This window comes from Camelus dromedarius, chromosome 8 (assembly GCF_036321535.1).
Source record: "Camelus dromedarius isolate mCamDro1 chromosome 8, mCamDro1.pat, whole genome shotgun sequence".
Classification (NCBI taxonomy): Eukaryota; Metazoa; Chordata; class Mammalia; order Artiodactyla; family Camelidae; genus Camelus; species Camelus dromedarius.
In genome coordinates, this window is record NC_087443.1 from 29,856,565 (window position 1) to 29,879,223 (window position 22,659).

Genomic DNA, 22,659 nt, shown 5'->3' on the forward strand with positions numbered 1-22,659 from the left:
CAGAGCTCTTTGAGGAGCCTTGGATCCGCTTCCATCGTAAGGTCACTCGTCAGACCCCAGCAGCCAAAATGGTGAAGCAGATCGAGAGCAAGCATGCTTTTCAGGAAGCCTTGACCATGCAGGAGATAAACTGGTAGTAGTTGACTTCTCAGCCATGAGGTATGGGCCCTGCAAACTGATCAAGCCTTTCTTTCATTCTCTCTCTGAAAAGTATTCCAATGTGGTGTTCCTTGAAGTAGACGTGGATGACTGTCAGGACGTTGCTTTAGAGTGTGAAGTCAAATGCATGCCAACCTCCCAGTTTTTTAAAAAGGGACAAAAGGTGGGTGAATTTTCTGGAGCTAATTAGGAAAAACTTCGAGCCACCATTAATGAATTAATCTAATTGTTTTCTTTTAACTTACAAAAATGAAAGATCAAGTTTGAAAACTACATACCCGACTGCCATCTGATAAATAACAATAAAATATTAACTCTACCCCTTTTATGAATAAATAAATAAATAAATACCAAACATGTATCTGTCAACAGTTCCCTAATACATATACAAATGAATCCAGTTTTTTGTATCACAATTCAACTAATATTTCAGCATTATGTACCAGCTACTGAGCTATTAAGGCTACAGTACTTTCATAATCTGGCCCTTCACACAACCTATAAGGTAAACATTTTTCCTTACATTTTACACGTAAGATTAAGTAGAGCTGGATGAAAGGACCCAATTTAATCAGCAGCAGAGCTGCAACCCATACCCAGGTCCTCAGAGTCTAAGTTCACCGTATTTCTTATTCCACCAAGCAGCCTCTCGGTTTGTTTTGGACTACTCTCTCCCAGAGTTCCCACGAAAGACCGGCTGCAGCTGGCACCAGACAGGAGGCTACAACTGGTAGTGATCATGAAACAAATTCAGTCACGGATTAATAAGTTCATATGGTCCTGTGACAACACTGAGTGTTTCAACTACTCCAGGGCTCTGGGCTACGAGGCCATCACTAACAAGTGTTTTTCCTTCTTTTCCTATTCATCATAATCTCCAAAGCTGACCTGACAGGATGATGGCATTTCCCTATCTATTCTACAATTAAAAGAAACCTAAAACCAAAAAACAAAAACTTTAATGTGTCCAGAGGTAAGAAGCTATTTGCTTCCCTTTCCTTCCTCTTAACTTAATCTACAATTATTCTAATACCGTCAGGTAGATCACTTTTCTTTCCAAGTTTACAGAAAAGAAATGAGAAAGGGCAAATGGTTTATCTAATAGACAACTAAGAATTAGTAAATGCCAGGGACTAGATAGTACAGTAGGATTTAAAGTTGCAGAGTCCAATTGCAAAAATAAAAATTCATTGTATAAAAAACAGACCAGTTGCATTAATGATGCAAAGATATTTAAATAAGAGACTACAAACCAACTTTCAAATGTTTTATTTTTAGTGTTTTTAAACATTTTAATACAACAAAGATATAAAATAATATATATTAGTTAAATCTGGATTTAATTTAGAATCAAGATATTTACTTATATACAATACTGTGCTTCAAGGTATGGCTACCACAGGAACTTTCACATCTTCAAGTAATACTAGTTTCTCTGTAGATTGGGTGACATTTAGGTAGAATTCTTAAAACAAAACATGCCCACTGTAGTCCAAGCTAATTTTGTTTCCCCCATTACGTACCAGTTTCCACTTCCTTTGTTTCATATCAGAAACACTTCAGTTGTCCTAACAATCCATAGATTTCTCTGAATAAAAAGAAAATTATTAAAATTAAGATTCTAAAGATGCTATCACTAACTGATAACATTGCTGGGCTAGTTCAGACAACCCAGTAGTTCAGACTGAAATAGACCTGAAATAACAATGAAATTAATGCAGTATTCCTTCTACCTCCATATCAGACACAAAGCTTTCTTATACTTAAATATGCAGTACATTGAATAAAAGTCCTTTGGTTAATTTAGGGTAGAACATATTTTAAAAACCAACTTCACTGGTAGCTAAATTGTGGCTTATAGATTTCATAGATATTTTTATTGAACTTGATACAAAGTAATAGGCCACATTTTAGTTACTTGAAATTGGTGGTATTTGTTGGGGGTGAGGGATAGGTGGGGGGGCAAAATCTACTGCCGTAGTAATTTCAGTCATTTAAAGCCACTCAAAGACAGAGAAAGAAAAAAAACAAAAAAACAAAAAAAAACCCCACTCAACCTCTTTCCTTTCTCACTGGTCTCCTGAAGCAGTCTGACTTGACGTTACTAACAATTTTCCTCTACAGAGGTATAGGGGTAATTTGAGCTAAACATTTTACAAATACAAACTGTCTTAACTGCCAAGCAAAGATGGCATTAAAGCTGAAATGCTTTGGTGGCTTTCAAACTATCTAAATGAAATGAATACTGTTTAAGAAAGCCATGGGACTATTATAAAAAAGAGCTTTCCTGTCCCAAATGCCTGAATAGTATAAAGAACCGACAAATGGCTTTTACTAAGGGATAACTCAAATCTGTAAGAGGACTATCAAAGAATAACATTTATTAGATGAGAGAGTTTAAAACAAGAACATAGTTAATGTTCTCAAGTATTTTGGAACAAGAATCCTTAAAAAAAAGTTTACTCTGAAACTAATGATGAAATTGCCTTTTACTGAATACAGTCAAAGCAGGCTAGTGTTATGAATATGGCTCTGAATATATAAATAACACTTTCCAAACATGTGTCCCTAAAACACACAGTTTCATGCCAGCTATAAAAGGATTTGGTTCTCCTCTGTTCTCCATTTACAAAATTATAAGACTTTTGGAACTCTAAATAACAACACTCAGGGCTGGTACAGGATAGGGAAGAACGCCCCTTGCAGTGTCAGAGTTACACTATCAGTAGGTCTCTAGCACGTGTTTTCTTCTTGTGAATAGTCCACACTTATTTAACTGACTGGTTCTATGGATAAGCTCATTGCTTTCCAACTTAAAAGGATACTAATAGACCTAGCATATGGAAGCCATATTTTTTCCCTGGCAATTCTGGCCACAGAGAACTATAGAGCAGACAGCCATGTTGAGAATTCTGCAGCATAGCCAAAAAATGTTTCTCCCAAATTATTTGATGCTAACAGCAAACTTGCCTTCTTCCAAACCTCTGACTTCCTACAAACTTCAATTACCCTTCAGTAACATTGCCCTGCAAGGATTTTTAAAAAAGAAGAAAGGAAAAAGGCAATGCTGCCCCCAGGAAGATAGAAAATTCATCGAGGACTTTCAATATAACCTCTAGTTTGCATCCCCATCAAAAAACCTTCTTGGTTCCTTCTATACTGCAGTCTCGGTGTTTAATGATGCCAGCCTTTCACACGTTTGTAATTGTAGACAAGATTGAAAAATATGTAGAGCTAAGGCATTAGCTTCTCTACCTAGCCACATTCACACCCAAAAATGCAAATCTCACCTTCACTGTGAAGTTTAGATTTTAACAAGAAAGAAAATACAAAGACAAAACCTGGAAATTTCTGGACAAAACAAAAAGCAACTAAAATACAGGTTTTGTATTAAAAAAAGAAACAGGAAAGAATTTTGTCTCAATGTTTTCCAAAGAAGAGACTTGGAGATAATTAATTTATGTAAATACTGCCTTAAAATGGTTATAACAAGAAATTATTAATCTAGCTTAATTTTCCCTCAGTACAGATATGATAAATGCAAGGCTGAAAAGTTATTTTTACAATCCTCACTGCAGTCTGCTGTTAGGCACTCTCAATATCAATAGCTCTACAAAGTTAGTTGCAATTTTTTTGCTACTTTGTTCTAGAATAGAATCCATATGAAGGAAAGGAGACTGATAGTAGGAAATTTACCATTAAGTTGCTATCCAATATTCTTGAATTAATGTTGCCACAGATTTTTTTCAAACATTTTTCCAAAAGCCAGCATTCAGTCCCTCCCAAGCTAAATTCAGTCCTGCTCTGTCATTTAGAAAAAAATGGGAGTTTTGAGGTCAAACTACTCTAACTGGCCTAGGAAACATCCTTCACCCTTCATGATGATGCAATTTCCATGGATGAAATGCTGGCATTTTTGTCCCCAGCATATAACAGAATCAGCAATTTAAGACATTGTAAGATTCTGAAGTATGAGATTCAAAAGCATAATAAAACTTGAACTGCTTCATGCCATGTCTCAAGTGAGAAATAAAAAAATAATGTTCAGAGCAGATCCAAACTGGGGTCACTCAGCACTCACTGAAACTTGTTTGCATAATACCTGTTTTCTGCCCAATCCATTGAGGCTCCTCTGTAGCTTATACAGGGTGGGAATATGACTCAAAGTGCAAAAATAAAATATTTCACCCATATAAGAAGCAAGTTTCTGCTAAGTGGTCTAATTTTAGACCTCAACCAGCCAGCACCTTTTCTAACTCTTTGTTTTAAAATGGAATGTAAAAACTACACAATTAATATTCCAAGTGGCTATGCTCATCAGTTGGGGTTCAAATTCCAATTCCATAATCATCCTACTGTCAGAACTACTGTACAAAATCATTAAAAGTAAAGTGACAAATGTTATCACATAGGTCAAATTACTTAAGGTACTAAGTTTCTAGTGTTGTAAACAGCAACTAAGTTACTTCGCTTCTTGAATGCCGAATTAAGACTAAATAGAAAGAATGTATGTACACAATTGTATTTAAAAATAAAAACTGAAACTTTTTCATATCCAAATATGTCTGAGACTGCTTACTTTCTGATGGCCAAGAATGAGAAATTTCAAAAACAAAAAGTTGTACTGTGTCTGCAACCTGTTATAAATTTCAGAAAGAGAAAAATGATTCTTTGCATGCATACCTCCCTACTTCAGGACATTAAGAACTTTAACATCTGGTAAAACACTCCACTATTTTGCTCATTAAATAATATCATTAAAAAGCCTAAAGTTGGGTTGTCATCTGTCTAGCTAACAGCTATAGCACAAAGTTATTCCAGGTACTTATATCACTAAAATTAAGCCAATTTTATTTTGATGGATGAAGCCATTTTTCCCTCAAGAGTACTTACTGATGGCCATACTGAACCCTCAGACCAAAACTGCATCTTTCGTTGCATCTTTAGTGAAAAATGCCAGCACTATATCTGTACTTTGTCACCTCATGTATGGCCCCTTTCATTCTCTTCTTTTTTCAGGCATTCTGGTATATTAAAGTATACTTTTCTTAAAGATGGTTCAGAAGACAAAAATTATTTGTTAGTAAAGTGGATCACTTTCTAGAGTTGCATTTTTTTAAAGACACAGATTAGTTCAAAGAACAAGTCCTGCTCACTTGGTAGAGGTTTTTCCTTTTAAGGAGCTTCAAAAAATATTGTTTCCTGATTAGAGTCCTACTGGAAATTAAAACAAAACAAAACAAAAAACTTTCAATCAGCAAACTGCTTAAGTTGATTTGCTTAAGTTCAATAGGCAAATACTCAACAGGTAAAGGTAACAGCCTGACTTCAATCACAACATTAAGTCTGCCTAAAGAGAAGGGGCAGAAAACATCTGCTTAAGCTTTCTGTTCAAACAGGTAAGTAAGGACTCTTGATTGTTCTTGTTTTCTATAATTACAGCCTTGCTCAGAATAGGAAACTTTACTTTATCAATATATAGGCCAAAAAGCAAGGCATCCAGGAACAACCTATGGGGAGAAAGCAAAGTTATTCACCTTCAACAATAACTGTAAATTTAATCACGGACCCATTACAAAGATAGTCTTTATCCAATTAGTCTTTTCATTATTGCTGGTTTTGAAAACGGCCAACAATATTCATTAGGTACTGTACCATTAACATTGCATTCAAAAAAAGAAAACATGGGAAACCAAATTCTTGCTCTTCTACTCTGCTGATATGCTCTGGTATTGGCTAGAGTATGGTAGTACAAAAAGAGTCTTGTTGTGATATAAAAGGCAATAAACACATCAATGGAATAATGTTCATGGGCAGCCAAAATGAAGAAGATTCCAAAGAGGTTGAGAACCCAGGATAAAGTGTGCAAGAAATTCCAGCTTCTTGGTGTATCTGGGAAAAGGACAGAAAGATCATTTTAAAACCACTCTTCTTCCAGCACTTCTTAGTCATATGTTTCTTGGGTCAGTTTGTTTCTCCCATTCTTCACAGAATTTGACACCCTTCCCACAGCCCCCTCTGCAGCTAGTTATTTGATACGCATAGATGTACTAAAGAGGTACCTACATTCAGTAACAAAGAAATTCAGCATAGTTAGGACGACTGTGTGGCCACTGAACATGTAATCTCCACAAGTGTGAACACCAGTTAGGGTCATACCAAAGCCACTCCAAATGGCAAAGGCCCGGTGTAGTTTCTCCCATACACTGCCATATATCTATAAAGAAAACAAAGAATTAGTGCTTCAGATGCTTAGGGCAGTAGAGACTCCTACCACTCACACCGAAATTCAAAAGCTGAATGACTGAGAAGTAAGATCTAAGCAAAAGCATCTAGACATCAAGAATGGGTGTTCAAAGCTTGGCTGTACTCAAGACATTTTTTTGGTAATTAAATGAAATCAGTGTAATTCAAACTTCTCTACTAGGAGTTCCTTTACAATGAAAAGGTGACTATATAACACAAAAATATTTCCAAATTTTAAATCCTATAGCACAGTAGTATTTGTCTGTCTTTGCCAATAAGAAATACGCTATGACAGAGACAATGATTACCATTCAATATCCATTTTCCCCTTCTTCAATGGTAATAGAATCTCAAATTTATCTGAAGAGGCAAAGAGCTCAACCAAAATACTGCATTTCCCAGCCTCTCTCACAGCTAGGTGTGGGTATGTGACTAAGTTCTATAAAATTAGACGTACATGGAAGTGTAAAAGATTTCTGGGAAGGCTACTTAAGGAAAGAGACAACAGCTCAAAGGAAGTCTTTTCTACATTTCTTTCTTCTAGCCTAAAATTCAGACATGATAGCTGAAGCTCTCGCAGCCATCTTTGACCACAAAGTGGCCTTGAAGATTCTAGCCAAGTGTTAGAGTAGGAGAGCAGAAAGACAGAGGAATCATGAGTTTTTGACAACTCTGTAATATTACCACATCTGACCTGGAAAACCTACTTTCAGACATCTCTTCTGAGAAGAGAATAAATCATTGTTTGTTATTTAAACCACAGCCACCTTGAAGTTCCTGTTATTAGCAGCCAAACTAATCCCAACTCCCACCCATTAACTTAAGAAAGCAATCCATTTTGAGGAAGAGTTTGAGCAATGGACGCTACAAAAAAGGCAGTCAACACATAATACATGCTTATATATTATTGCACTTGGGTTTCCACAAAAATCCTATGAAGTGATTCAGTTGTGCAGGTGATTGGAGAGGTCACACAGCTAGTAAGTAACATAATCAGGATGTGAACCCAGGGAGTCCAATTCCAAAGCCCTATGTCTTAATGATTCTACTATGGCTAGTGAACAAAAAATCACAACCTCATTAGAATCACAATCACAAACTGCTGATTATACACTACCCAGCTTTCCCTTTCTGCCTCAGTTGACAGCAGGAGAAGAAATTTATTATCAGAGAAAAGGAAACGGAAGGTATTAAAGTATACATGGGTTGTTTCTCTCAATAACTTCTAATGAGAATGGGGTTAGAGATGTTACTCTCGTAAAAGTAAAAAATCAGGCAGTGAAGAACAGAGATTGTTAAAAAAATGTCTCAGCCAAAGACAGGAAACAAATGATGTCAGTCAAAAGAAAGCAATTACAGCTCAATTACTCAAATCACCCCATCCTTTTCAATCTTAAAGTGTCCCTAATTTCCTTCAAGAAAAATAAAAATTGAAACACAACAGAACTAATTAGACACTGATGAGAAATTGCTTTAAGTGTTTCAAACAAAAACATCAACAATAACAACAACAACAACAAAAAACAACAGGCATGTTCTTGGTTCTGTCCCCAAACCTCATACTTCTGGGAATGAGATTTCAAGCAATTACTTTATTACAATAAAAAGCCCTATGGAGTTCACTGTAAGGGATCTGACTACTAGTTAATATCACTTTAACTTTCTATTTTTAATGACTGCTGCAAATAATACAGGTCAATAAGTAGGTTATAATTCAAAGCAATTAACAGTATTTAGGGCAGATGTGAATAGAAATGTCCACATAAAACTGATAATGAAAAACAGTCATTAGAGACAGAAAACGAGCTGCCCATACTGTAAAGGGATGATACCTAATTTATTTTTGCAGCACCAATTGCAGCCCTATGCACATATATTCTTCTCGTTAGTGGATGACTCACAATTAACTCCCTCAGCTGTAGGAAATTCTCTTTTCATTATAATAAGCTTAAATGTTTCTTCTTTTAAATCTCTTCTAATCAATTAGCATTTGGAGGAAACTGTTCTATCCCTCCCTCCTTTCATATACAGAAATAAATTCAATAGATCTGCCAACTAAAGAATGTCACTTGCCACCAGGTTCTACAAGAATTACATCATTAGCCACTGCAGTTGCTAACTTTCGACATACCCTAAAAGGACATTAGGAAAGAAATCAGGAATGAGGCACTCTGCTCTAGGAAAACTGACAGAATAGGCCTTCAGGATTCTTAGATATTTTCAGGTGAAAAATTTATGAACCCAATTTCTCACATCTTCTCATACCTAGAAAAGCACTAAAATCACTAAGACAGTTCCTCATGACTAGCAGCAACCTTCTACCAAGATATGTGCCTGACTGTATGTATACCTTCTCCACCACAGCATATATGCTGACCTCCCCCCTTACCTCTTCAGAGCAGTTCCTCAGAACTATCTGAGAGGCTTTCTCCTGGGCTATAGTTCTCAGTAAGTCTCAAAACTGAAACTCACAGCTTTTATATTGTGTTTTTACTTCAGTTGATAAAGATTTTAAAACAAAAATATAAGACCATAGAAGTCTCAGATATCACCTTGATTACTCATAATGGCAATGACTCCAAAGATTGGTAACACACAGTGTTGGCATGGGGATGGAAAAAGCGACATGCACACATTGGTGATAGTAGTGAAAAACTAGTCTTACATTTTCTAGTGGAAATGTGAGCAATATGTATCACAATTTTCAGTGTGTATGTTCTTTAATAATTTTATAATACCACTTCCAGGGATATATCTTAAGGAGATGATTAAATAAATGAAAAGCATAAATGTAAAAGGACGTTTATGACAGCATGGTTTATAAATAGTGAGATTTGGAAATAACCTAAATGTACATCATTCGTAAATCATACAATGGAACACTCTGCAACTATTAAAAAGATGAGGTAAAGTGATATGTATCTCTTCAGAAAAAGCAAACAACATACTATTAAATGAAACGTAAGCTAAAGAAATATGTGCAGTATAATCCTACTTTTTGTTCAAAATTATCTATTTATATAAACTTGTGTGAATGTGTAAGCATGGTTAAACATAGTCTATGTGGCTGTATACACAACTGTTAACAGTATTATTTATGGGGTGGGATGAAAGAAGAGGGAATTTTGTGAGATTTTACTTCTTAACTTATATACTTCTGTACAATTTGAATTTTTATAATAAGCTTATATAACTTTAGAGAAATTACTTTCCCTTTTTGGTAAAGAAAAAAGAAATAAAGACAGCTTTTACCTTAAAAATAAATTATTCCCTTTACACTGAATCCTAAATGTCATTAACCCTTCCTCCTTTCTTACTGGCCAGTCTCCTAATACCTGAAGAAAGTTTAGTCACCCTTCAGCTCAGGGCTATATTTTTAGTTCTTGATCTCCTTTGGCTACTTAATCTTTCCCTGTCAGCATTTCAACTATTTATATTACAGTAGAAGCAGTGGAAGAAGTGACACTTAATTTTGTTTCACGTTTTATAAACAACATTAAAATAACAAAAAGGTGTTAATATATTATTTGAATATTTGGGAATACATAACTAGTGTATGAAGGCTTAGAAAAGTAGGATGACAAATTCTTTTGTCCAAATTTAATGAGTCACAACAGCCAATTTTGTATATAAAGCACAGGTAAGCTTCAGGGTTATTTATTTACTTATATTTTATTTTATTTACTTCAAGTAATTCATTACCCTGCTTTTTTAGTTCCCATCTGCATAATCTATCCACTCTTATTTAACCAGAAGAGAAGATATGTCTATAGTATATCAAAACAAGCTACAAAGTAGAAAAGAAAAACAAAAAATCAGCCACTATTTAAGTATATCTCAGAAAGAATAAAGTTTAGAGTAGTGGGTGCTATTATATTTTAAATGGGATATAGTTCAAATGCAACACTTTTTAAAAAAGAATGAAGGAACCAGAGTGATAACCAGAGTGATATCATATGAGGAACTAAAGATGCTGAAGACAGTGAGAGGGAAAATGATAATCACAAGTTACTTTTTTTGCATCACTCTACAGCACTGAGCTTGTATCAATGGATAGAAGCAATAGGAAGGTAGATTCTGGCTTAAGATTTTTACCAAATTCTTTCTAGAGGTTTATTACAGATATTGAAAATACCGAAAAGCATGTTGTAGTGTTAAAGGTAGTCTCAGCCCTAGTTCAAATATGATGCCATCAACACACCAAGAACAAGAGGAAAGAATGATACAGAAGGTAGTAGGCTACCTTTCCAGTACACTGCAGGTGCTGTCCTGGCACGGAGAGGGAGGTCACAAACATGGTAAAGCAGCGAAGCAAGAATACAGTGCCCATCAGACTACAAAGCCTTCGCAGAAGAATTGACCTGTGAACAGAGTGACCAAAAAGAGAAAGATCAGAAGAAAACAAATGAAAATACCCCAGCCATCTAATGTTTACTTAAAGGGAGAGCAAGCAGAAAACCACTAGATTCTTTGAAGAGGACAAAAATCTTAGATACCATCTGAAGCATCCTTGTCCAATAGAACATTCTGCAATGGTGAAAATGCTCTATGACTACACTGTCCAATAAGCTATCTGCATGTGGCTCTTGAGCACTTGAAATGTGACTAGTATGGCTAAGGAACTGAATATTAATTATATTTCATTTTCATTAAATTAAATTTAAATAGCCATGTGTGGCTAGCACCTGCCATGTTGGACGATGCAAACCTAAGAGCATCATTTCATTGATAAGAAAATATGGCTAAGAGAAAGAATTATGCAAGAGAGAAGTAAGACTAGTACCTAGCCTGAAGCTTAGCTCAGTGTTAATTCTATTACTCTTATATTGTCATAGATTATTTATTTAATGAGAAGTTAAATACATGATTCTAGGGAATTTTTTGCTTATTAACGTCACTGTAATTTCATTCATGACAGTAACTATATAATAAACATTCTCTAATTTTTTCTTAAACTTAAGCTATAAAATACTGAGGTTTTTTTAATACTAAGTTTTACATTAAGTACATCTCCAACAAAAATTCTGAATTGCATTATAACATTACTTATACTGTTAAAATATTTTTATTAATGTCTTAAACCAAAACAAACTATAAGATTCTTAAGTACAGAGGCTTTGCTTTATGTATTTTTTGAAATGCTCCTCCCACCTTCAAGAAAAAAAGCACTGAACACAAGGTTAGGTAAGTTTCAAACGTTAGTGTGTATACCTAGGATGGAACCCAGGAATCTTCATTTCAACAAGAGCCCAGGTGATTCAAATGAAAGTGGTACAAAGACCACACTTTGAGGAACACTTTCTTTTGGCTAATTACACACCAAAACTTACATTTAACTGGCCACTGCTACACTTGGCTAAACCTACCAAGGTTTCCTATATAAGGTAAACTCTTATGTTGAAGAGCAGATAAATTCAAATCCACAGGGTCTTGCAGTGTAAAGTTAGAAAGCAGCAGTGATACATGTGTTTCTAAACCACCTCTGATTTCAAGCAATCCAGTTATAAAAACTGCTGCAAAATGGGAAAGAATGAAGTGCAGTAAGGCCTAAAAGGGTGACAAAAATAGCAATCATCAACCTTTCTTTTCCCCTTCAAAGCACTGAAATAACTGCTGCTTAGGACCTAAAGCCCATCACTGTGGTTTACCTCAAGCATTCCCTAGTGAGGAGAAAAGATAAAAAAAATTCATGGTGCTATTATTCCTGTTCAGCATCCAAAGACAAGGGATGGCAGACGCACAAACTTTATAAGCTCTTTAAACTTTTTTTTATTCCCTATGCCTTATTTTTCTTTTACTTAAATCAAATAAATTCCCCTTATTAAAGTAGGAAAGGAACCTCCCCTTATGCATCTCTTTTTTAATAAAAAAATTTTTCCCTTTATATTTCTTAGTGAAAGTGCCAAAGCAATTTCCTATACCATCTGAAGTAAACCACACTTACTAGATGTGCATGGTGTGCAATATAACCTTTTTATTTTTTGTTCCTTTTTTTTCCCTTTTTCTTTTTTAATTTTTTTAATGGGGGGATAATTTTAGGTTTATTGATTTTAATTTTTTTAAACAGAGGTACTGGGAATTGAACCAGGACCTTGTGCACGCTAGGTATGCACTCTACCACTTAACTATACTCTCATCCCAAAATAATCTCTTTTTAAATGGGCCTCTTCCAAGCAAAGAATAATTTCTTCCATCCAAACATCTGACCAAAGACTGTCCTTGGAGGAGTTTCCAGCCTTCTATAAAGAGTGACATTTCCAATTTGTTTCCAAAGAAAGGTAAGGCTAGACTGTCAATGGTTGGCCCATGGCTGAAATCACCATCTCTAATCTTTCTCTGCAAAATACACTCAAAATATTACTAAATATAGGTATTACCTCAGGTTGATCAAACCCACAACATTTTTCTATGTCAATAACTATACTGTCACAATGACTAGAGAAGCAAATTAACAAGGCAACTGCAAAGGGAGAAACAAGGTTTGATGACCTTTACCTAAGACAGTCAAAACACTTCCAGTCCTTTAATGGAATAAGAGAGGTACCTGTGCTTGTGAAGAAGAAGAACCAGGAGCCAAATATAGCACAGAATCATGCCACATACTTCTGTCATGGCAAAGGCCCATGGGATTCTAGGAACACTAGAATAGAAAAGATTACATTTTGGACTGACAATAAGCATATGCATGTAAACAGCACCACCTTTTCAATAAGGTACTCTTTAATAATGACCCTAAAATTGTTTTAACTTTCACCTCTTTCAGAAGATGATATCTGGAGAACCTGGGGAAAGAAACTGTTTCATAAAGTACCCCATTTACCAGACCTCTTTGTTGTCTGTGATTCTCAATCATGGTTCTCTGCAAAGAAATAACAACCATTTTCTCCCTCCCCATAGTATGGTAGACCTGGATACAGGAATACTCTCAAAAGACAATGGGGGAAAAGGCTCACTGCTTCAATGATGTGCTCATTTCAGAACCCAGACAATCATGGCTTGAACTCAACTCTTTTTTTTTTTTTCCTTCTTTAAGTATATTTGGTTTTGTTTTAGGGGAAGTAAATAGAATTTTTGTTTTAACTCTTTTATTTCTCTCTGCCCTCCTTTGTTTTATATTCCTATTTCCTTCTGTCTTTTCCACTGACCTCACTTCCCTCACCAAATCCACAGTGCCTGGGGTTACTCACCAGTAAAAGAGATGTCACATTTCTTAATTAAAAAAGAAAGTAAGAAAAGGAAAGGAGGAGAAGAGGAGGAAAAAGGAAGAGGAAGGAACAGGAGGATGAGGAAGAGGAGGAGAAGCATGGGAGGGAGGAGATGGAAATTAATTAGTCCAAATGGTCATCTCTGGTTGGTAGGATTATATTTTATTCCCTATAAATTTACACTAAAATTTTTATACGATGGTATGTTAATTTTATAACTAAAAAAAAAAAGGTTTTTAAAAAAGAAAACATGAAATCCAAAAGGTATTAACAGTCTACGCCAAACCTTATTTAGAGTAACTGAAGAGAGTCAATCATCATCATTCAAGGACTCATCTTTTACCTATTACCTCAAGAAAAAAAGACTTATGTATTTTTAATCCATTGCTGCCTTATTTATCTAGTGTTTCTGGGGAAAGGATTATTTTATATAATAGAAATTTTCTGATAAAAGAAAGAATTCCTTTAAATGACTTTTAAAAATTTAAACTTTTAAAATTAATATTAAAAAACAATATATATGTGTACCTGTATGTGTATATGTATACATGTATGTGTATATATCTAAAATAGTTTTACAGTGTTTATGATGAAAATTAAGTTTTCTGCTCTCCCCTAGACTAAACCTAATTCTTGCTCCCCAGTGGCAATCACTTTCACTCTTCTGTTTTATTTAGCATTATGTTTTAGTTATACATACACACACACACACACACACACACACACACACACACACACACACTCTCTCTCTCTCTCTCTCTCTCCCTCTTTTCTCTCTCAAGCTCTCAATATTATTTCACAATTTTGTTCAAAATAATTTTGGCTTTTACCTACTGTAAATTTATAAATGTCATTCATAGCTGAGACAGTGGAGAACAATGATTAAATTCTTTTCTTGCACAGCTTCTTGTAATTCTCTGGAACTAATAAATAACTTTTTAAAAAGTTTGTTCTATTTCTTCTGTGATTTTCACCAGTTCATCTCCAGATTATTCTATCAATTTCAACTTTTCCTTGGGAGAAATCTCTCCTAGAGCCCCTTCTCTCTCTCGTTCCAGTTTAGAATGGCTGCATTTTCTAGTCCTTCTGCATGGCTATTTCTTGTAATAAAACTTAACCCTCATCCAGGGAATTCCTCTTTTCTATATTGGATTCTCTGTTTCCTGAATCCCATGTCCTCTTCTTTCTCGATTTACTCCTTAGTTTTAATAAAGTATGCCCTCCAATTATTTTCTCAGAAGAGGGGCTGGAGGATAAGTTGTTTTTAATGTCAGATTTATTAAGGTTTAATTTACAAACAGAAAATTCACCATTTTTTGCTGTACAGTTCAATGAGTTTTGACAAAGATATTCAGTCATGTAATCACCACTGCAATAAAGACAGAACATATCCATCATTCCAAAAAGTTCCGTTGTGTCCCTTTGTAATCAGTTCCCTCCCTCACTTCCAGGGGTGGGGCAACCACTGGTCTGATTTCTGATTCCTACAGGTACGCCCGTTTCAGAATGGCATATAAATGGAACCATACAGTATCTGTCCAAATACCTTCTGCATCTATTTTCACTCAGCATAATATACTTGAGATTCATCCATGCAATTGTATGTACAATTCTTTATCCATTCTTAATCTACAATTTCCTTATCCATTCATTGGTTGATGGATATTTTGGGCTATTTCCAGGTTTGGGTGATAAAGACCATATACAGGTTTTGCATGGACATATATTTTCGTTTCTCTTGGATGAAAAACTGTTGAGCCCTATGTTAAGTGTATGTTTAACTTCTTAAGAAACTATCAAACTGTTTTCCAAACATTTGTACCATTTTGCATTTCTACGAGCAATGCACAAGAGCATAAGTTGCTCTGAATCCTCGTCAGGTCTTGTCATTATCAATTTTTTTCATTTTAGCAATTCTATTAAGTGTGGGATTGGAGAGTAAATTTTTTTGAGATTTGTGAATTTAAAAATATCCTCGAGTCTACCCTTACGTCTCACTGGTAGTTTGCCCTTCACTTTATGTATTCTTAAAACCCCTATATTTTCCACTGTTGGGCCAACTGGATTGATCTTACTTGTTCTCCATTACTTCTCATCAGTGCTCTACAAGTTGGGCAATTTCATCAAATCTATGTTCCAATCATCCTGCTAGGTTTTACATTTCTACTTTCATTTTTTATTTTCCAAACGCTTTTTTCTCTGCATTTTCCTTTTTTATAGCCTACTGTTACTGTCTTGGAGAATCCAGTATCTCTTATCTGTAAGAATATGAATGGTTATTTTCTTTTCAAAATATTCTTCTGCTCCTTATTTTGTGTTTCCCAGTTTGCTTTTTTCTATTTATATTGATATGTTTTCCTCAAATGTCTGGTGATTCTTGACTGACCATTCATATTTGGCAGTGAAGTACTAAAAAAAATAATGTGATGCTCTGTGTGTATGGACTGAGCTGGTCACACTGTGGGTTTCACTACAGAGTGATAATACAGAGGTCAGGCTGCTGAGACAGTGATATCTCCCCTATCACAGTCTTTTTCTCTTGTGCAGGTTTTCCAAGGAGAGGAATCTGTTCTCTTGCTTGGAGGACTGGGGCTGGGTATGACTTGGGACAGGAAGTAAGTCTGGCTACTTAAGAAAGGGAGCTGGAAGTCTCGGTGATCAGTCCAGAGATTTATAGTTAATTACCTTGAGAACACACTGAAAACATGCACCTTTGTTCTCATCTGGGAATGGTGTCCCCGAGTCCAGAGTCCATCATATTCAACTACTCTGAAGAACAAACCACCTGTCTTCTACTGCAGTAGAACAGTTTCTGTTCTTCTAAAAGCTTCCTAAATTGATTTGCAACCAGTTCTTCATATTGATCTCCTATCTCTACCTGGTCTTGAGAGAAGCTTGATGCCTCTTGTTTTAAGAGTTTTTCTGGAGCATTGCAGTACAATTAGCTCACCTCTTGGGCACTGCTAGTCCCCACTCTCAATCTCACAACAGGTACTTAGCTTTCTACTTTCCAAATTTTCATTATTATCACAGCTTCTGCCTTCATGGGATTATTGGGGCCCCTTGCCCTCACTTTTTTCTGTCATTTTAGTGAAGTGTTATAAGGAAAGCGTCAAATGTGTATTCAACATCACATATTTATTTTGATGCAAAGCCTTCTAAGATGCATTATACATGTTATGCTTTTTTTTTCTGGATAGAATTTAATTTTCTGTGGTAATTCAGAGTCATCACTGTGAACACTGATTATTACAATGGACATAGTAATAATCTCAGGGATGAGTGAGAAATGAAGGGCAGTTAAGCCCCAGATTGATGTGGTTTTTCCATTATTTATGTACGCTTTTTACAGTGCTTCTGTTTCCTCCCTTGCTATTATGGTTATCCCACCCACTAGATCCGACCCTTTTCATCTACTCAAGGACACAATCCCATCAATTATACCCTCTCTTTCCTCTAAAAGCATCTCATTTCCCCTAAATTGGGTCATTCCTATCATCAATGTAACAATCATGCCATATAATACAGCCCATCAAAAACAAAACCCTGATGACTCCATATCCTTTCCTCCTCTTACAAAGCTACAACTCCATTTCGCTGCTGCCCTTACAGGAAAAATTATAAGACTTGATTGTTTTCATTCTCTTTCTCTGTCTCATCATTTCCTTGCCCATTTTTTTTAACTTTGAAGAATTCTGATCATAACAAAAGTTGAAAGAATAAACACTTATGTTCTTCACTTATCCCATCAATTCCTTACAATTAACATTTTTCCACATTTGCTTTATTTCCCTCTTTCAATACATACCCACATGCACATATACAAACACTCTTTTGGAGGAGACTAAACCCTTCCCAAAGTAAGCTGCAGACATTATGACACTTCTCCCCTAAACACTTCAACATGTATCTCCTAGGAACAAGGATACCCTCTTCATAATCCAATATACCATTACACCCAGGAAATAGTTAATACCAATTTAGAGGAATACTTTACCATTTATTATGCAATCCATATTCAAATTTTCCTAATTGTACCCCAAATGTCCTTTGTAGCAGTATTTTTTCTTGATCTAGGATCCAATGAAAGTTCATGTATTGTGCTTGGTTATGGCTCTTCAACTTCCCATATAACTCCCTTGAAGAACCTCCCCTCTCACCCCATTATTTTTTTGTTCTGTTTATTACTATGAGTTTATAGATTTTTTCTTACTCAAAATATTATAATCCATTACCACGATTATGCTTTTTGATGTTCCAACTGTTCTAGTTTGATCAGTGGGAGCCCCTTCAAACCAGCTCCTGTGTTCTTTTGATAGGCTTCCACTTTCTTGCTTTATCACACAAGATCTGTTTCAGGCTCATTTTATGCTTAATATGCCCTAGACTTAAATTGGCCATCTCTACTACTATCTTCATCCAATCCATCTCATCTTTGTCTAGATGAATTCAATTATTTAACTACCCTTATGCTCCTGGCCCCACCCCCCAGCTATTCTCAGTACAACAGGAGTGACCATTTTAAATGGCAGTTAGATCAGTCTACTCTTCTCCTAAATGCTTCCCAGTGGTTTTCCCTTTTCACTCAGAATGAAAGCTAAAGTCATTACAATGGTCTACAAGTCCCTGCACAATCTGGATTCCTGCCTCCTCTCAGACCTCATCTCCTACTGTTCTCTCCACCTCTCACTTGCTGTTCTTTAAACATGCTAAGCATACCACCAATTCAGGATTTTTTGCACCTTGCTGTTTCCTCTGCCTAGAGTGGTCTTTCCCCAGATATCCACATGCTTTCTTCTGTACTTCCTTAGGGTCTTCTGTTGGAAAAATTGTATAGAATAGTGGAGGAGATATACAGATCTAACAGCTTGTTAAACAGCTGTCATTCAATTCTCCTTATTTTAGTCCCATCCTTTCACCTCGGGTATCCAGAGCTTTGAGAAATCTGTAACACAGATTGGGTTGGTTCTCAGTTTTCCTGACTGCTGTTTAGAAGTAGGTTATTTTAAGTCTGCTGCTTGCCACTCACCCATCTGTTCTCAAATTTCCAAAATGTATGGCTGTTTTCTCCTCTTTTATCTACCCCATCCTTCTGAGTTTACAACTTAAGATCAACCAATCAACAAACAAACCTTCTTCACTATACTTTTAGTCAGGGTTTGAGAGGGAATAAAATGTGATATATATGTCATTCTGCCATCTTAATGTGGACATTTTAATTCATCTCATTAAAAAAAAAACCCCATATACGATAAGGCACTTTCAGAAGGGCACAACATTTTACAAAACCAAACAAGACAGCACTATAAACTTTAAAAAGATTTTTAAAAATCACAAATATAAAAACTAATACTTTGAGTTTCATTCTACTCTTATTTTTCATATAATATACTATATTCTTTTTCATGCCCTACCTATAAAAACAACAGATACTATCAATGAGTTAGTTTATACTACTCGTGATAATTCCAATTTATTTGATGATACAGGAGATCTCCTCACAATTTTGGAAACACAAAACTCTGTTCATCTTTTTAAAAAAAGTAACCAAATTCCATTTATTACAAATAACATTCCAGAAAACCTTTTTAAAATCTGAAATTCCCAAGGAGCTATAACATAGCCTTAGAAAAGTAAATTAAGCAGCGGTTTTTCCCACTCACCTAGGCTTAAGGTCTAATTTACTCTAAGGGAAAAAGGTCATTTCAAAGCATATCTTTGTATAGTAGCAGATAAAGCAAATGAAAAGTATTATCAACCCAAAAATAATAAACATAATTATCATAAATATACTATTATCATTGCTATTATAGCAATCTTCTACAAACTTGGCAACTAGAAACAAAACTTACCTGTCTAAGAATATATCTGGGAGTGGTGGATAAGTCTGCATGTCAGGCACTCGCTCGTGGACTATAACCATTATGAAAGATGTAAATCCGAATACTATAAAAACATATATACAACTCAATATGGTCTTCCAATACTCTGGGTCCAGTCTTCGAATAGAATGTTTGTTTTTACCATTCACATACTGGTACTGGTCAGAATTCAAATCAGTGATGGGTCCATCACAGTCATGAGAAGGCTCCCCATTACAGAGCCACTCTGCACTCTGAAGAGCACTGATGAAAGGGGTCATGGAACTCATGGGACTGTCGCTGTTGTATCCCATCTCTTCTAAAACATCAATATGTATTTTCTGCAATTTTCGGACTGAGAGCATTAACCTTTTAATGTCACCTAAGACTTTGATTTCCAGAGGAGGAGACCGGAGATCATATTCAGTCAATGTAAGTAATGTGATTCCATCAAGTCGGTGCTTGTTGCATAAAATGTCCACATATTCAAAAAAGCCTTCATCCTTCAGCCAAACAGCTACATGCTTAGTAGTCCAGCGGCGAATGCAGAGATGATTAGGACCAGCCATTTCCTCTTCCACTGCCTGCCAAGGGAAAACAGGAAAATAAAACAAAAACTTCAGTGTGTCCTAACAACTCCTTTGAAGACCAAATACACATAAATAGACCAGAAACAGTAATTTACCTACACTGCCCTACTTGCTTCTGGAAGAAAATAAAATCAACAAAAATTACTCAATAATGAGTGGTTGTCAATATATTAATATTCTAATAATTTCATGCACATAACCCCAATAGCAGAAAGAAAGTTAACAACCAAACATTTTTACAAAATGTATTTTTGTAATATTTTACATATTTTACAAATGGCTTTTCCACACCATAGCAGCCATAACTTAGAAAGATCCTACTGTTGAGAACTGAGAAAAATAACATTTTTGACAAAATGAGATACACAGAAAGATGTTTTATATAAAGATAAATGAAGTTTCAGAAATCTTTATGTTTATGGAATAAGTATCTTCCCTCCTCCAAAATGAAGGGAAAAAAAACCCACAAAGGCAGACAGATAACTAATTTCAGGAAACCCCTTAGATTAAGCATATTTCTATCTACTATACAAATAATTTCTACAACATATATAAAACCTTTAAACTAGATATAAATATCCATAAATCTTAATAGCTCAGTTCTTTCTATACCTTGAATATTCCATTACAGAACTGAATAAGGAATTTCCCTCAAACTATTAGTGAGATTTTACTGATAAAACATTTCAAAGTACCTGTAACTTTGAACTGCAATTATAAAAGGCCAATAATGTACTGTTTCAAAAAGTACTAATAATTTTTACTACTTTGATCCCACACAGCTCTGTTTATGCTATTTTTCCATTTTAAAATGTTCAGTAACTTGGGCCTGTATCAGCTTTATAAACTTCATCAGATAGATAGGACGCAAAGTCCTGCAGATAAAAAACTTATTTCTCTGAAGTACTTTCTCAACTACTTAAGCCTGTGGGTTTTCTGACATTTCCCAGATATCTAAAGACCATATTTTCCTCTGAGATAATTAAAAAAAAAAAGTACGCAAACTTCAAAGCATTAATAGAAGAATGATATGACAAATGCCCATGTGCTCACTACCCTATTTGAAAAAAAAAAAAATCAAATAGCTCCAGTACAAATGTTTTGTTTCTTAGTCTGGGTATCAGTTATACAGGTGAAAACTCATCAAGCTATATACTTATGATCTATACTTTATATATGTTAAATTTTATTTTAAAAGTTTGCTTTAAAAAACAAAACATCAATTCAAGAGAATGTCCTTCCCTGATAACAACCCCTTCCTCTTCTCCCAGATGTAATAATTCTGGATTTTGGCACTTATGATTCCCTTATAACATTCATTTTTAGCTATGAAAAGCTTTCTAAGCTTCCTTATTCTGAGGAAAGTAAAAAGCTGCTACTGTTCTGCATTCTCTTCCATCCACACAAACTCTTGACAGGAAGACTTATAATCACCTGAAAAAGGCAGATATTCAACTTATATGAGCACCTCTTACACCAAAAATATTCAGCCAGCAAGAAATAAACTCATTATATATTTACTTCTTAACTACTAAAAAGCAATCCTAGTTTTTGGAAGCCTTAAATCACATTTTGTTCCCAAACAAAGCTTTTAATATTATCATTCTACAACAGTTTTTCACTCTTAGAATATTAACAGTATATCCATCTATAAGGAATCTATATGTTTTAAAAGGCTAATTCTTATATACTGTAGGGCTACAAAAACTCTTACTCAACTCTTCTTTTTAGCTACAGTGTATCATTGCCACCCCAAAGACCAGGGAATTAGGATGTATTCACTTCAACTCATGGAATTTATACACCTTGATGTATATATATAATTTTTTTTATCACTTATTACATATATATAATTCCATTTAAAATGATTTTGCTATGTTTTAGTTCACATACACAGCCAGATAGTTTCATCCTACTCACTATATACATATCTTTTCCTCAAGGTATTCTCTGAATAAATTATTCCATTCTTGAACATGCAACAAGCACATGCTACAAACTCTGCAACTGTTACAAAAGTAACAAATATGAGTAGCCCATCTCATACAAAACAAGGCCAAATTCCACAGCTTACCACCGATGGGTTCCAAGTCACTCCCATCTTTGTAGCCTTATTCTTCAGCAGTTTCACCTCACACCACACAAAATGATTTCATGGTTTTTTTTTTTTTTCTTTCCTCTATTATATCACCTTCAATCTGGCTAACAAACAGGCTTTGATGCTGGTGTTTTAGCTGCTGAAATATGAATTATACAAGAAAGCCTTCTGGAAGTCTTTGAGTCTACAGTGGCAATGCCCAAAAAGCATGACACATTGCACTGTTGTGCTTCATCAGGTCAAGACATGTCCTTTAATTGTATGCTACTATGTATAGTTAGAGGCCCATATTTAGCTAACACTGTAAAAACCTGCATTAAAGAGATATATTAAAAGATGATAAAAGGCTACAGGGCCAATTTAATATTTATGTTTTGCCATAGGGACTACAGGGAACAGGAGACTTAATGAAGACTATGACAGCTATAGGTTTCATACAAATCTACAAAATGGAGAACTTAGGTTAGTAAATGTTTCAGAACATTTTCAGCATCAACCCA

The 22,659-nt window shown here is 35.1% G+C and overlaps 1 protein-coding gene and 1 pseudogene across 4 annotated transcripts in view; one reads left to right on the forward strand and one right to left on the reverse strand.

Annotated features, from left to right (window-relative positions):
- On the forward strand, positions 1-542 carry LOC116156082 (thioredoxin-like; annotated as a pseudogene).
- An 870-nt stretch (positions 543-1,412) lies between these two features.
- SAMD8 (sterile alpha motif domain containing 8) overlaps positions 1,413-22,659 on the reverse strand; it is a 47,610-nt gene continuing 26,363 nt past the window's right edge. For 3 of the 4 annotated variants that reach the window (XM_010984121.3, XM_031462131.2, XM_064488026.1), the window contains 5 exons: positions 19,463-20,055; positions 12,950-13,045; positions 10,649-10,766; positions 6,226-6,376; positions 1,413-6,051 (listed from right to left, as the gene is read on the reverse strand). In XM_010984121.3, coding sequence (XP_010982423.2) covers positions 5,747-6,051; positions 6,226-6,376; positions 10,649-10,766; positions 12,950-13,045; positions 19,463-20,055 — 1,263 coding nt within the window. In that variant the 3' untranslated portion in view covers positions 1,413-5,746. The other variant, XM_031462132.2, reaches the window with a different exon arrangement.